Here is a 16,319-nt window from a genome sequence, read left to right on the forward strand (position 1 = left end):
ATAATAATTCAGAATTTCTTCTGGAAGGTTGAAAAAAAGTGGTGAAATAAATGTTGTGTGAATAATCAGAGACATTTGAAATACATCCCATCAGTTAAAAATAATATTCACATCATTACTGTGTTCCAAATCGCACCCCCGTTCATTACTTACAATACTACTTAATTTTTCAAACAGGCAGTCATATTGAAGAAAGGCATCAGATTAGGTAATTTATAACATAATTCCCTTAGTCATCTATTGTTTGCAGATTGTTTGTTCATTTTTTCTCCTTCTCTTATGTGTTGCTCATTGCGACACTGATCATTGTCTTGACAGTGGCTTAGGTACTTTTTATGTATAAAATAGAAACACTATGAATAAACAGTAGAAAATGTACAATTCCTGCAAAACTGACTGCAGATTTAAAAGTCAGCTTCTTTTCCCACTGTAGAGAGTTTTGTCCTTGATTTCTTTCAAAATTATTAAAGTACAGCATGGACAAGCACTCCAGGCACAGTCAGAGCAGTTAAATAAATATTGGTTGTACTTGAGTCAGTATAATGTATTTTTATAATTTGTCAGTCAGTTTGATATCTTTATTGATATCTTCTTTTGTTTTCATATATATTGCTTGTAAGTTTTGTGTGTTGTTTTAATGAAGCTCTATCTATAAAGAGGTTGCTGACAGGAATAGGAGTATTTATCCAAACATGGCATTTCTCTTGACTAGCTTGTCAAAAGCTTTTTTATCTCTATGACTTTTACCAAGGCTTGGCTTGTAACAGTAAGAGATTATTCATATTTAAGCTTTAAGGAGCTGATAATAAACATCCATCCTACACCTGTCTCCAGAAATCTGAGAGAACACACCAAAAAATGGCTTATCTTCCCCACTTGAAAAAATGGGTATGAAATGCTTAATAAATAGAACTCTATTCTAGGGGCAGGGCGGGGGGAAGAAATAGAGAGCTGACAAATAAAGGAGATAATATTCAATAAACATTACTCCTTTCCTAAAGGACAGCCGTACCTATTTACAGGTATCTCTGATGTCTCAGGAGGACAACCGCTATAGCTGACTGTTCTCTGCCCTCTGCAGTAGCGCTTGGCAGCAAAACCTCATCCCTCCTGCAGCCCCTGCTGCTCTGCAGCCACTCTTGTTTCTGCTCCTAAGTAAGACTAGGACTAACAAAGATAGATGTGGCTCCAGTTAGTGTCTCCAAGTATGATGGAAAAATATGTGAATGCATTATGTCTTCATTCACATCTGATTTTTATCTGCTAGGTGTGAACAGAATGCCCTCTGATGCAAATGCGATGTTACACAAATTTGCTTTGGTTTTGGTCTTCAAAGCAGCAGCTGCAGCTAAAGCTCCCCTGCAAATTGCTTTCTATAAAAAAACACCCTAGTAGTAAGTTGATGAGTGTAATGATATATTGCAAGACTGACCTGTTTGCTGAGGAGCTTGAGAGGCTGGGGAAAAAGGTGGGGTTAAGAATTTGATGTCAAGGATGGGGTCAGGGGAAGTCCAAGGGATCTGACGTTTTCAGGGCTTGTGGCATTATACTGTTCTGAAAATGTAAGCTTTAACTCATGCTTATAAGTTGTAACAAGTTAACATAAAGGAAGTAGTGGCAACTGTTTTGATTATATAGTATTTATGATTCTATCTAGTGGAAGGACTTTAAAAATCTAGTTTTGAAAAGAAAATAGTATATGTATTTTCTGAGTACATTCGCTTAACATGTATAATCTGAGAGATGGAGAAGAAAATGTTTAGCCATAAAGTGTGTACAATGGGCAGGTTCTGAGGTCAGACAAATAGAATTTATAATCAACTTATTTTATAAAAGCCTTGATTTTTAAACCCATCTTGAGAACTGTGGTGCCTGGTCCTTGCTTTTAAAAATCTTGATTGGCCAAGCATGACTGTAGGAGAACGGTATCTGAAAAATCTGAACAAATGCATATGCAGTGGTACGCATAAATAGGCCAGCATATCTTGTTCTGTGCCCTTTGAATGTTACTGCTCCTTTTTTTATATTCATGATGTCTCACCTGTATTCAGATCTGGCAAAAAAGTTAACAGTCCTGGAGGCCACTGACCGTTTGTTATCTGTGCCTCAATAAAAAACATTGCCCATGTGAAACATGGATGTTTTCTCAAATAAACATCAGACCAGATTTTAGCTGGACATGGCCCAGATAATAAGTTAATAATAGATGATACACATCATAAGATCAAAACGTCTTGAAAAACTGTGGAACAAAATTGAAAAGCAAATTGGGAATTGCCTGCCAAAGCACATTCTCTTCTCATCTCATCTCCAGCCAGGGGCTGCTGGGTGGTATCAGCCTGTTTGCTGTTGGATGAGGAGAAGCAGCTCTTCACAGGTTAGTGTCCCAGGAGAAGAAGAGAACATTTGGGGTGAGACTGGCAGTACAGAGGTGTATGAGCACCAGCTGTCCTGCTCGGTGTGGCCAGAAGATGGTTCAGCACTACCTGGACAGGATTTTTAGAGGATTTGCTGCAGTCCTGTCTGATTACGCTATCACACAGTGTATATTTGTGGAGACCAGATGCATCCTGAGCCCTTCTCTGTCCATGTGGGCATCTTGGAGGGAGAAAGCCACAGTGCTGGCCCACTCACAGGTTGGCAGAAATCTGCTGAATCAACAACGGGATTTGCAGTAGTGATGACTAAACTGTCAATCATTTTGATGCCATCTGGGAGTGCTGCTGTATCCAGGTATGTCCTGAGGACACAGAAAACACAGAAACTATTCATCTTCACTCTCTTACTTGTCTTCAAGAAATTAGTTTTAGACTTTGGTGTCAGCCCTCAATGATGGTAAACCTTGGTGGTGGCCCAGGTGACACTGAAAGCTGGAAACCAGGCTCTGTGCTGGAGCAGCCACAGCAAATAAAGCAAATGCCCATGAATCTGCATTGCCCACTGATGCTTGCTGATCTGCACTGTACATACAGCTACCGCTTAGATATACAGCCCTTCTGGTGTTTATTTTTAAATCAGAATAGTCTTTGAACCCAAATCTCAGATCCAAGCTAGAGAAAGTGTTGATTCAAATGTCGTTTCTGAGCCTTGTCTGTGGAACAGGCTAAAAAAATATCCAAATTGAATGTTCAAACCCGTGGATCCAGGCTTTCAGATGTTCTTTTTAACTCCTCTGTTTATGTTCACACCAGCTCAACTCCATTTATCTTCACTTGCTGCTGTTGCTGTTCAATTCACTGTTGTAAGCAGCTGTAGTCAAGAAAGAGAAGCCATTGAAATGGGGAATTCTTGGCTGTGGCTGCGGTTAATGAAGCTGATTTCTTCCCTGATACTCCTTCTGGGGAAGGATCCGGTTACATATGTTGATACATAGTGAAAATTCCCGAGGGAAAAACAAGGTGCTGTAATTTGATGACTTGATAAAAAGGGAAACGCTGACAGGGCCTAGAGCTGATACTGCGATAAGAACTGAATAGGATTTTAATTTTATGATTGTTGGAGAACTATCTGATTTTGAATTGTTTTCTTCTCTGAAATGAATGAAACCAAAATATGTTGAAATTTCTCATCATGTGGAATTGAAACGGAATTATTTTTGGCTCAGCTGGTGTGTTTCACACACTGCTTTTTGGCTTATTTTAATCTTTGAAGCTGTTCAATCACTCCTCTATGTAAAATTTATGTTTTTAAGAGACTTGCAAACTGAAAAAAACAAACACATTTGTTGTGAATATAACTCCATACAAGCTTTCAATATTATTTTGTCTCCACTCAAAATAAAATAATTTTATTTATATTTTAGCTATAATAATAAAATAATACTTTTAAATCAAATTGCATAATGCCAGAATACTTTAACAAAACCATACATGTTAGCTGAAAGACTCTTTCAATGGAGAAATTTCCCAGCATCTTGAGGGATGATTCAGCAGCATAAAATCTTCAGAAAAAATATTTTATTGATTTTGTTTTGAACAAATGATTTTACAGATCTGTTGGCAACTAGAGAAAGGCTCTGTGGTCTCATATGAGTCCCATAATTTTTGTGAATATCAGGGTACTCCTGGCTACAAATGACGTTTCTTCCCCATGTTCGCTCTTTTTCTTCTTCTCGTCTTCTCATGTATTTATATTTGTTATTGTCAGTATGATTGCTACTTCTGGCTTTAGTGAAATTGATTTTTCTTCACTACAGGCTGTAGAGTGTCCCTGTGGTTTTTTATTATAAGGCAGTTAATATGACCTATCTCAAGAAAGAATTAGGCTGATTTTGTAAATCATCATTTTTCCTACACAGCAGGGTCAGTAAAGCATAAGAATCTGAATAGCCTGGGCTTGATTCTCCACCAGCAGAATTATGTTCAGAGGCTTCACAAATGGGCAGCCTTTTCCACGTTCTTTAAGTGAGGGTATAAAGCATTAGGGAAAAATAATCTTTCTTGAGATCTTCCATGGGAAATAAAAAAATAGGCTAAGCTCATTACATTGTAATTAGGAATTTAACCCATAAAATAATAAAACCCCAGTAGCTGTTAATGCTGAAGAGTGTTGAAGTTCTCGTCCCCTTTAGTGCACTGTTACAGCAGGGGTGGTTCTGGAAGGGCCCTGACAGTGTCCCCCCTCCCTGGGCTCAGGGCCAGCTCAGGCACTGCCCAGCTGGGACTGTCCCCCTTCCCCTGGGTGACCCTGGGGACAGGCTCCCAGGCAGCGCTGCGGGGAGGCCAGGGCCGACCCCACTCCCCTTCCCATGGGAGATGCTTCAGGCTCATGCTGGAGTGTTTTGGCCGCAGCCTGAGCTCCAGCTCCTCCATGTTACAGCTGTGCTTGTGCCCGGCCATGGACATGGTGGATCCAGAGCCAGATGCCAACCTGCCGCCTGCCTTCCCAGGCAGACAGGCCACTGGAGATCACTGGGCTGTGTCTGACTCTGGGTACCATGACCAGACCTGATCCCGACCCCAACTTGCTAATGGACGTTCCTGGCTTGACCTCAGACCTGCCTCATCACCCAGGAACTCTCATGGTGATCTGGCTTCTTCCTCTGAGCTGACCAGCCCTGGGTCTGCCTGGCAGGTACCATGGGACAGGTGGCTGCCCTGCCAGCCTGGCTCCCCATCCCTCAGGGTGCAGCCATCCCACACTGTTCCCTGGCAAACTTTGGCTTCTGAGGATATTTTTTTCTGATGCCTTTGGGCTGTCTCAGCCCTGCGAGTTCATTTCTTTCATGCCCTTACTGATGGGAGGAATTTGAGAATTAAAAGCCAAATTATTTTGTTGGCAAACACCTCAGTTAAATTGCTTTTTCTAATCTATTCTTGTGCTTTCTTAAAACTGAGAACTCCAAAGATGGTGTAATAAGCAATTTATTTATTCAGAGATGTTACACAAATTCAAAGACTGTGTTGCCATTGTGTCTGTTATTTTGTTGCAGGTAGCTGAGGTGATTGGATACTGGCTAGACTTTGGTATACTTTTCAGGCAGCAAAGGCTGGAGGATGGAATTTACCTCCTTTGCTTCACCTGGGCATGAGTCTGATAGAGAAAGTTCTTCAGGAAAAGGGAGAATAACTGGTCCAGTAACTGGGTTGGTGAAGTCTGATTTGTCTACTTGAGTCTTTTGTCCATTGAGAGTAGATGTAGATCCTACAGCTTCAGGTAGAACTGGCTTTCCATCTTTGCATTTGGTTTGGCTTTCTGGTAGCCTTTGGAAACACGTGTCCTCAGTTGAAGGGGGCAGAATCTTAACTGAGCCCACTGTTTTTTCTAGGTGTGGGAAGAAAGGATTGGTTTCTGAAGGGAAAGCTTGTTGATGACTCTGGCTGGATTTTCCAGGTGTCTGCTTAGCTTGCTGCTTCCCCTCTTCAGTGGCAGGATCCTAAATCACAGGCAATAAGTATTACCTATATTGAAGCTATTAAAAATTCTTTCAGATATGAAGAAGGTCACCCCTCGCACTGAGGATCTGCTGCAACTCCAGTCTGCCAAGACCAGCTGCGGAACAGAAGCTCAAAGAACAGACAGATGGAGCTGCTTCTTGTGCCCGTGGAGATGAGTGCCTGAAACTGGGGTAACTGCACAGTTATTGCTCTTTGTTATTTACAGTTTCATCATAGAGCATTCTGAACACATTCTGTATGATTGACTCTATACTTTTTCTATTGACTTTTTATCCACCTAGCAGTAGTTTGTTTTATCACAAGACAGATTTCTTCCTGATTTGGCCTTACCACTTTCTTGAAGCTCATATCTTTGTGAATAAGAAAACTTAAAAATGGCTGGGCTTTCAAGAGTTCAATTCTTGTTTCATAAAGGAGTATTACTCTTGCAATATTAAGATTAGATCAAGAAATACCTGCAGATTGTAGATTTCACAGGATATTGTGACAAACTGTCCGTGTTTCAAGTCACTGTTTGCTACAGAGCCTTTGCAGAAACCTATTTGCTGGAAGAAGAAAACACATTAATTTGTTCATGTTGTAGCACTGATACTTAGCTCCTACATTGCAGAATAAGTGATTATAAAAGGCTGAATAGCTATAACTTCTGCATGTATTTGTCAGAATAAGCAGCTTGGTCAAACTTTACTTTTGGGATTGGCAAGCTTAGGAAGGCAGGCAGCATTTTGAAAAAGGCTTTGTGTTTGCAAAGGAGGGTTAGGTAACATGACGGTAAAAGTAAGCTGGTCACTTAAGGTCCAACTACAACTGCACCCTGAAGTTCTGCAGCAGAATATCTCCGTGCAAGTAAGCTGTCTAATAGAACATAATCTCATTTCTTGAGCAAAAACAATTTCACACCATACTAGTGAAAGAAACCATGAAAAAATGTTGTTTCTGACAGCTGCCTCTCAGTTAAGATGGGGCTTGAAATGTTATCTCATGGCAGTATGCCCATTTAGTCTCTTAGCTTCTCTTACAACGTTTTCCTTCTTTCCTAAACGTTTTCCTTAGCTGACCTGACTGTAGTATGAATATACTATTTATACATTGTTTGTGATTCATGGTCTGTGTCTGTGTACTTGGAAGAAATCCTTAAGAATTATTCACTTTTGTAAGATGAATGCTACCTCGCCTGTTTTTGGATGGTATTTTTTTTCTGTTTTCTTTGTCCATAGACCTCTAGGTAAGAATTCAGAACTCTTACTGAAATTTTTTCTCTATTGTAAAGCACTTTGTACAGTTGCAAGATAGTATAGAGCTACAACCCATGAAAAGATACCTGTGGGTTTTGATTCTTGTCTGCAAAGAACCAAAGGGATAGGCCAAGTATTCACTGAGGAATCATAGTATCTGAAAAAATAGAGTTTATACAAGAAAAAGTACTTACAGCTGGTTCTGATGAAAGTGGCTTGCACTTGGAGATGTCAGCAATGGTGTCCGTCTTGGAACAGGATGTCTCCTGAATTAAAAACTCTACAAAATATTCAGGACCAATCACCCACTGTTAGTGAGAGACCGGTGGCAATTAGACCTTGTACGTGTGTCAGGAAGAAGGAAGAATCCTACAGACCTTGAAATAGACGTAAAACTTGTGGTAAGTGTGGCAGGAGCAAGTTATACTTGGACATTACTGTTGGTTCTATTAGAGGAGAATGAATTTTTGCCTGTGCTACTTTTTTGCCTGGATATTTTTTACTTCTTAAATATGCACAATCATAGTAAATTGTGGATTAGCTATAGTTGAAATGGGTTTAGTTTTTGTAGTAAGTTAGCATCCACATGGAATTATGCATCCAAAGACCCTCTTCAGTGCCTTGTTGATAATTTGTAGCCGCTTTAATGAGCAGGATCACATTTTCTATTTCTGAAATGCAAGTATCTCAGTGTTAGAAAATGGGGGTGATTAAATACTGTATTGCAGTAACATCTAACAGTTTGATATAAAGAGTTATCTATACATAATGAATTTTAGAGAGACTGGATATTACTGTGGTAAACAAACAGGATTTAGCCAGGAGATCCTTAAGTCTGGTACTCTAAAATTAGTTTTAAATAATGTTTAAAATCATTCAGTGAATTACAGGTATGTGCTGGAAGGGCTGACTGTGCTTTATTAAATACTTTCCATTAGGGAGTCACTAATTCATGGTGGTGGTAGAAGAAAGAGCTCACAGTGAAGCTTTCCTAAACTTTGCAGTGCAAATCTGTGTCTTCAGTTTTACATAAAGCCCTTCCTTTTGCACTAAATGGAGTCAAAGTCTTGAATCAATGCAGATCCTCATTTCCCAGGAGAATTCTGCATAGAAGTATTCTCCATACTATATATATATATATATATGTAAATTCTAAATAATCTGCAAGACACAGATCATACAAAGTGTAACAGGTGGATCCGTACTTCTTGAAGGCTAAAGCAAGTCAGATGAGCCTTGGCTTACCTGCATTGAAGCTCTTGTGACATTGAGGACAGAGAAATAATGAGCTTGTTCACTCTCTTCATTGAACTTGGCAAGGCTCTGAACAGCAACCTCCAAATATTTGGGCTCAGTTGGACTGTCATCAACTGGGCAGTCAGGACATACTGACCAAATATATCTGGATGGAACTTTTAATTCAAACAAAGCAATGTCATTAGAGGAAACATAAGCATAAAAACATGTTAATAGTGTAAGTCGCCGTAGATGTATCTGTGCCCCTCAACCCTACCCACTTGTTCACCAGTTGCCTGGACTAACAATATGTGGTTTGATTCATTCAATGATTTTACATCTTCATGAATTTGCAGACTCATAAAAATGTTGCAGAGACACTGCAGAAAAAAGTTCAGCCTACTGTCAGTGGGCTTGCTGGTTTTACTTGCCTTTCGCAAACTCATAAAAATGCTTTTTGGACCAGAGGGTAAAAGCTCATATAGACGCTCTGCTGGGTTTCCCAGAGATGAAAACAGTTATTGCTGTGCTGCAGGACCACACTGGACTTGTGATCATTGAATTGAGAAAATTAGGACAGCTGAAAGCTAATGGAGACACTGTGCTGCTGTAATTACAATTAAAATTTAAAGTGGTGGTATATGGCAAAGAGTGTTTTTCCAGATGTCTTTTAAAGGGTGTGTGTTAAATAAAGACATACCTGGTTGTAAAATGCACTCATAATTATTCAGATGAGCAATATTTCTTGCCTGATTAATGTAGATAATTGCTTTGCATTGACCATAAACCTGAAACAATATAAGCATTTAGAAACAATTAATATTGCACCCTTTGCACTGATCATCTGGTAACTAGACAGCAAGTGGTTCATTTTCTCCCTGCAGTCATGAAATTCTTTTCAATAAAAAAATTGTGTTAATACTCAAATGGCAGTGAAGCAAATTTCTAAGTATCTCCTCTAGAAATTAAAGGCCAGGTCTTCCCCTGGCGTAACTCTGAGCAATACAGGTGCAGGTCTTGGCTGCAGGATGGCCTACACAAGGCCACTCTTCTGGCAGCCAAGAAGTGACAAAGTGTCACAGAATGCTTTCCCTGGCCAGGCCCCACACTGGGAGCTGGGTCTGGGTCTGGAACCCAGGGAGCTTAAACCTGGAGATCAGCTCAGGGTACCTGGATCCAGTCACTGGTCTTCCAGCTTCCCACCTTTCCCTATTGTTGTGGTTTAACTCCAGCCATTAACTAGGACCATGCAGCCACTCGCTCATCCTCCCCACCCGAGTGGGATGGGTAAGAGAATTGAAAGGGAAAAAAAGCAAAACCTCATAGGTTGAGATAAGGAGAGTTTAATAGGACAGCAAAAGAGGAGATGATGATAATAATAATAGTAATAAATAATAGAATATACAAAACAAATGATGCACGATGCAATTGCTCACCACCCGTGACACCAATAGCCTGTCTGTTCCTGAGCAGTGGGATTTACCCCTGGGCAACTCCAGTTTATATACTGAGCATGACATCTTTGGCCAGTTTGGGTCAAAGCTGTCCCAGCTTTGCTCTCTCCCAGCTTCTTGTGCACCTGGCAGAGCATGGGAAACTGAAAAGTCCTTGACTCTCTGGCAACAACCAAAACATCAGTGTATTATCAACATTCTTCTCAACATAAATTCAAACAACAGCACTATACCAGCTACTAGAAAGAAAATTAACTCTATCCCAGCCAAAACCAGGACACCCATGTCCATGGTAAGGAAGGAGAGTGGTAGGATAAACCCTCAATCAGTTTTGTGACACAGTAAGATCATCCTTGCACACAAAGAAACTCTGAATTTATGTCATAAATATATACTGGCCTATTAATATCCATTGTGCCTTTATGTTTAAAAGTTGGATGTATATTGTCTGAGTGCCTCTTAAATATCGCCACATGTATGATCAAGGCCTCTAGGACACACATTTCTTGACTTTCCTGCTAAAAGCACTGTAAGTAGAAGTGAGCAGAATTATTTTTTTTTCCAGTTTTTCATATAAAAATGAAAACTTATTGACCTAAGAAGCAGCCCAAGACTTTTTTTTTTTTTTTAATGTGAAGCTTCTTTCTCATCATTCTTCATTTTATAAGATTTTATTTTTAACTTGACAGAATCATTTTCGTCACCTGTAGCAACAGTCTTAGGTGAGTTAAATTTTTTGCAAAGTTCTCAGGATAAAACCAGAATGAATCTAAGCCAAAAATCGCATGTTATATAAAAGCGACTTTCTTTTATTTCCTTCTGGACAGGCTGTCTTTAAAATAAACTCTCACAGAGTTGCTATAAAAAGTAACCAATTTATTCTAAATAGTGTCCTAGCATAGCTATTTAGTTATGTCTGCTTATTAGCTCAGATGAAAAAATTTATTTTAATTTTCAATTTTTTGAAACTAAATCTTACAGTCTGTAAAGTGATTAGAAAGTACAGAAGAAACTGTACCCTTAAAAAATGGGTTTTGATTTTTTCTAAACTATGCTGCCTGTTAAAAATACATGTGCAGGGATTTTGCTGTCATCAGTAGTACCTGAGTAGCTCATCATACCTGAGATTAGATAAAAAAATGAAATCCTTACGGTTCTGTGAGCAGGTCTGGCCTTGCAGTTCTTCCACAACTTTTTGCTGAGTACATGGCATTCGGTATCTACTACATCCAAGACGAGATAGAAGGCAGAACCAGAGATCTCCTGAAAGCAACAAAAAAGAAATAATCATATCCCAATTTTGTACAGAATGAAGTAGGGACACATGAAAGAGACAGATGGAGAAGCACAAAACATACAGGTGGGACACATAGATATCCTGAAAACTGAACATTCCGTGGGACAAATTCTCAACGGTGGCAAATCAGGTGAAATTCAGGCCCTGTTGGAACAGGCTTGTTCATGTGTCTGGCCAGATTTAATTAAAGTACAGCCTTTTAGAGTCAGTTTTATCCTTTTGATTCTGGTACCAAACAGAACCCAGAACCCAACTGCATTTTACGATTAGATTTGAAGGGTAGGTTATTTTGCCTTCAATAATAATGAGATGATAAATACCACACATAATAAAAACCTGCTGATATGGAACATTCCCAGTAGGCATTAGAAACAGAAATACCTGATTTCTTGGAGTGGTGTGTTCTCAGAGCATGGATGCTTTGCACTTGCTGTAAAGAGGCAATGACTGCATTGATGCAGACAACTTAAATATTCTCTCAGATATCAGAAAGTGCTGTGAGAGACCTCAGATGTCTCTGATTCACTTTGAAGCTTCAGTCCAGTGATTGCTTGAGTTCTGACCCTCTGCTTAAGTCCACAAACCTTTATTCAGTTTGCTGCAGCACAGGTGCACAAAGCTGTTAGGAGCCAACTTTTGGGCAAACATGTTTCCATGTGAGAGGGACAGGTACAACTCCAGATATCTAGTGATTCCTTTATGTAGCACCAAAAGATGAGATGGTGCAGCTCCTGATTCTGCTTGTACTGTAGACATAGGTAAGCACCTTTCCAGGGTATTTATCAAGGATACAGCTTAATAGGATCATATTTTATTTTCTGCAGTAGAAAGCTGGAAAGACAGAAGCTGTCATCCTAAAGAACTTGGGTGTGTTAGCTACATGTTTAGACTGAGGTTGTGTCTTTGCTGAAGAGGGAGTAAAACCAGAACAGAATGAGAGCAGTGTTCATTCATTCCAAGTTGACTTCATGGGCATATGGAGAAAAAGCTTTATGGTGCAAGGGTCTTGTAGAAGTCTGGGGCCAGTATCTGTACAATTTTGGCTTCAGTTTTGATTTCTGTTTAAAAGCAACTAAAGACCAGACAATAGGGCACCTAAAGGCTGGAACACTGCTGGCTTTTTGGTTTTATACTACTTGGAAAAACACTAAGGGGTATTTGTTCTTGAGTTCTAAGGAGACTGAGTGATACAAACTATTCTGGTCACACAGTATAGAGATCTCTGAAAAGAGACTGTGGTGGTGATTTTATGTGATCTCTACCATATGTACTTGCAAACGGAATAGTAAACCCTTTAAATATAAAAGAGCAACATAAATAGAAAATAAATATAAAAAATAAGTAAATTGTTTTGTTAGCTTTGTCTCTAAGTTATATTCTTAGATATGTAACTTACCATGCTTTATCCCATTTCTTGTGTTTTCATACCGTCTTTTTTCCCTAAGTGTTCTATGAAGTAACTGGGTAATGCCTTGCACTGAGCTCTCAGGATTTGCCTACACTAATCCTGAGGTTTAATTATAACTGTCGTTTCGAAGGTTGTGAAAAGATCAAAAGCTATTTTGACAAAGGGTGAAGCCGAGGTGTAGCAGCACTGTGTGCAGTGCCCTGGCAGCGTCCCCACACCTGGCTGCGCAGATCCTTCTGTGCAAGGAACTCATCATAGTTTTCTCTTTACATACGAGGCACATAAATACCATGATGATATGTCTGCTTAATATGATAGGTGATATAGGTTAAATAAGTAATCAGAAAGTAAGACCAGTCAAAGAGTAATTACCATTTGCTGAAATAGCATTTTTTTAGCCTTTGGTCCAAGCTTGTAACTTTAAATAGATCCTCTGTGAGAAAAAAACATTGCTAAGACTTTTCTGCATGAAGAAGAATTAGCTAAGAAAAATGTCTGTCTTTAAGGAGTGCAAAGTTGGGATTGGTGACTTGAGCTTTCAAGTTGCTTGTTCAGGTATTCTGGAGGCAAAAGAACACACATATCTCATTAAAGAAATGTTCTTATAATTAAATGTGTTTGATGTTAGATGGGTTTATGCAGCTGAATCACTAAAACTGATTGTAAAGCTCAGTGATGTTGGAAATACTGAATGCAATGAGGGTAGACCAAACTGTATTTCCTGTTGCCTGTAGCTCTCTTGTATAATATCAGCTCTAATGCACAAATGAGGTTATTATAAAATCTACACATCTTTTTGTCTGCTTGCTTCTGTATGTATCATCCTCCACTGGGATGAAGGTTTCATCATCCTCATTTTAATTTTCATTAGAAGGCTATTATGCAAAGGCCTTTTGATATCTGCTTAGTATTGAACAAAAACTTTTATCTTTCCTGCATGGCTGAAAAGATCCCTCCCCCAGCGCTGCTGCCACTGGGATTGCCCAGCACACAGTGCAGAGCGGCTGGGAGCCAGCAGAGATGCAGCACTAACGCAGCATCCTCTCTGTGGCACGGTGACCTGGTGCAAGGGAAAGAAAGGAAATATTTTGGCATGTTTTGTAATTTTGGTGAAGTGCCTGTCAGTGAAGTTAATTGTGAGTATCTTGTATGAAAGAAAGACTCTGTCCTACTTACATATAAGTTAATACCAGATGGCTCATTAGTTACAATTAGAGCAAGACTGAACCATAGGTTGCTTAAGGGCAGATCTGAATTTGAAGTAACTTTGAAAATTATTTATCCTGAATTTTGGATTAAAAAAAAAAAAAATGGAAGGAAGGATCACTGACTGATTAAAAAAAGAAAAAAGAGATTTCTTTATTTTTTTGAGGGTAATAGAAAGTTGTATAAGGTTGTTTCCCTCCATGAACATCCCTGACATAGCTGACTGCTTTGTATGTACCCAGTCCCAGAAGCAGGAAATATATGACAAAGGGCTTAGATTGTCTAATGTGTTATTGCAGTATTTTCAAACACCTTATTTACAGGATAAGCATATAATATGCAAAAAAAAAAAAAATTAAGAATAAAAGTAAATTAAACCCCCCCAAAAACAATGAACAAAGTATGCTCTAAGCCTAAGTTTCTAGGGAATTAAATGACAGACCCAGTCACAGAGACCAAAATTCTCCTGTGCTGGCGCAGGTGAAGGAAGCAGCAGGGAGATGGATGAAATTGTTTACAGCACACGTGCACCCACCGTGCTGCACTCCAGGGGTCATAGTGCTGTTCTAATTATTGTCAGAAGGAAATAGCCCCAGGACAAGGGGCTAAGTACCATACCTCCTGACTGGTGATGTGGGTTCTGGGCCAGCTCAGGGACATCCCATGTGGAAAACATTCTAAAGAGATCTGATCCAGTTGCTTAGTGGACACATTCTGTCACCTGAGCAAAGCAAGACAGAGAACACAGTGCAAAGCAAAGCACAGCAAAGGCTGCGGCTTTAGTCCTGAGATCTCAGGTTGCTGGAGGCCACAGCCTGTCTGCAGAAAAGATGTCCTTGGGACAGCAGCACAAAGTAGTGTCACATCCTTGCCAGTACAGATCTTTAAATGTCTGGCAATGAGCCTGATTTTCTTTTAGGGTTCAGAACTCAGCCCTTCAGGTGAGATTATAGGAAGTGAGCAAGCATGGCAAGGAATGTTAGGAGTGCATTTCCACGGTGCCTTATGTGCCATGGGCCTTGTGCATTCATGTCAGGCTGTCTCTGGTTAGTGCCAGTAGATTCAGCTACTGTAACACAAAATAGTAATAAATTAAGCACACATAGAGAAATAAGATACTTGTGGACATAAGAGTGATATTCCATAGGTATTTCCAGTGTAATTTTTGCACTTGAACTGGTCTCAGATTTCTTCTGGAGAATGAGTCATCATTTAGAGGTCTGTGAAGGAACTCCCTGCTCCCAACCTGGCCGTGTTTACCCCATTAGTGCTTACATCTTTTGTGCAAAATGCACAATGACTTAATAGCCTTTGCACTCCAGCTGCTCAAGGCAGTGGGAGGAAGGTGTAAAATGAAATTAAATCAGAGCAGTGGTGTCTCATACCAAATATGAACTGATGCCTGGAGCGATTCCAGGGGCAGGCAGCAGAGAATCGTGACTGAGATTTGCTCTCTAATTGCCCCCAGTGGTGTTGAAACTGTTTCTAGTCATCTGTGCGTAAAGTTGACATGGCCTCTGGAGTCCCGTGAATGTAACTTTACATTTGCCCATTGAAATATTTCTTAGTTCAAATAGATATCACCGAGGAATAGTGAGAGTCACAGGGCTCTTCATGGGAGAAACAGATACAGAACAAGCAGGTAACTTACCTGAGGATGTTCTCGGACACTGAAAATTCGGTAGAGACGGAGTATGTAGCCCTCTCGGCGGTCAGCATTGATCTGGCGAAGAGCCAGATCTGCAGCTTCCTCCGCTGCAGTGGCGTTGCAGGGGGGGGAAAGGAACGCGGCCCCTGCCTCGCTGGCATGGGAGGCAGCCCAGGAGCAGAGCGCCTGCGTGCCAAAGAGCAGCAAAACAAGTGAGACCATCCTGCCGAGAAAACCAGTGCGGCAGATCAGGATGGTCAGTCAGTATGGAGGGGCTGACCTGCACAAAATAGCAGACTTTTGTGATGGAGCCGTGTCGCTTTATAAACTTGTGTCCTCTTTTTATTACATACTGACCATGACCTTTAAACCTACAGCTACAACAGCAAACACTAAGTCAATGATTATAAGTTTTTATCTAAGTCTTGTCTCTTCCTCTGAGACCAGAGAGCACTTTCTCCTTCTGGCTTTACATCTTCAATTCAGACTTCGCTGGGCAGATCGTATAACTTTGACCTCATCGCAAGGGACAAGAATATACACACAAAGCTGCTTTCTTAAGAAACCAAAATTGCTTAAATAAACCTACATTCAGGACAGGTCTGGCTCCACCTCTGTTCTGTCAGTCATCCAGTTCTTCTCCAAATAGGACAATGACAAAGGTCTCAGTAATTTGAACAGGGGACTGGATAAGGACCACTTTGTTAAATGCTAATTGTAAAGAAATATACTGACTCTCTGTTATATGCAGGCTGGATGGCTGGGATAGAAAGCTTGATTTGGGTTTATTCTTTGAGCATTTCTACTCAGTTGGATGCCTACAGATGAATGTGAGCCCTTTGCCCAAGCCAACCTGCCAAAACGTGGTTCATGTCCAGACAAGAAGCCTGTGGACAAATGGCATGCTCAAGCCCTTAGATGCTCTTAGATAACCTGAT

At 40.2% G+C, this 16,319-nt stretch overlaps 1 protein-coding gene across 2 annotated transcripts; it reads right to left on the reverse strand.

The window, feature by feature from the left end:
• Positions 1-5,347: 5,347 nt before the first annotated feature.
• On the reverse strand, positions 5,348-15,706 carry FETUB (fetuin B). Of its 2 annotated transcripts, XM_071812611.1 has the most exons (8): positions 15,385-15,515; positions 14,352-14,454; positions 10,975-11,085; positions 9,069-9,156; positions 8,378-8,544; positions 7,327-7,440; positions 6,353-6,442; positions 5,348-5,875 (listed from the first exon to the last, which is right to left on the reverse strand). In XM_071812611.1, exons 2-8 carry the CDS (start codon positions 14,391-14,393, stop codon positions 5,456-5,458), a joined length of 1,032 nt encoding a protein of 343 aa, XP_071668712.1. In that variant the 5' UTR covers positions 14,394-14,454; positions 15,385-15,515; the 3' UTR covers positions 5,348-5,455. The 2 variants fall into 2 exon arrangements, with proteins under 2 accessions (XP_071668712.1, XP_065700407.1); XM_065844335.2 differs by lacking the exon at positions 14,352-14,454 and having other exon boundaries at positions 15,385-15,706.
• Between the last annotated feature and the right edge of the window lie 613 nt (positions 15,707-16,319).

This window comes from Patagioenas fasciata, chromosome 9, assembly GCF_037038585.1.
Source record: "Patagioenas fasciata isolate bPatFas1 chromosome 9, bPatFas1.hap1, whole genome shotgun sequence".
Taxonomy (NCBI): Eukaryota; Metazoa; Chordata; class Aves; order Columbiformes; family Columbidae; genus Patagioenas; species Patagioenas fasciata.

Bases quoted from the DNA above. Each gene is read 5' to 3' on its own strand.
- FETUB (XM_065844335.2), bottom strand. From the start codon at position 15,603: ATGGTCTCACTTGTTTTGCTGCTCTTTGGCACGCAGGCGCTCTGCTCC. The intron at 8,545-9,068 runs GTATGTCTTTAT...TTGAATTAAAAG, and splicing joins TGAGTGCATTTTACAACCAG to TTCCATCCAGATATATTTGG. The intron at 5,876-6,352 runs GTATTTCTTGAT...CCTGTGATTTAG, and splicing joins GTGAAATCTACAATCTGCAG to GATCCTGCCACTGAAGAGGG.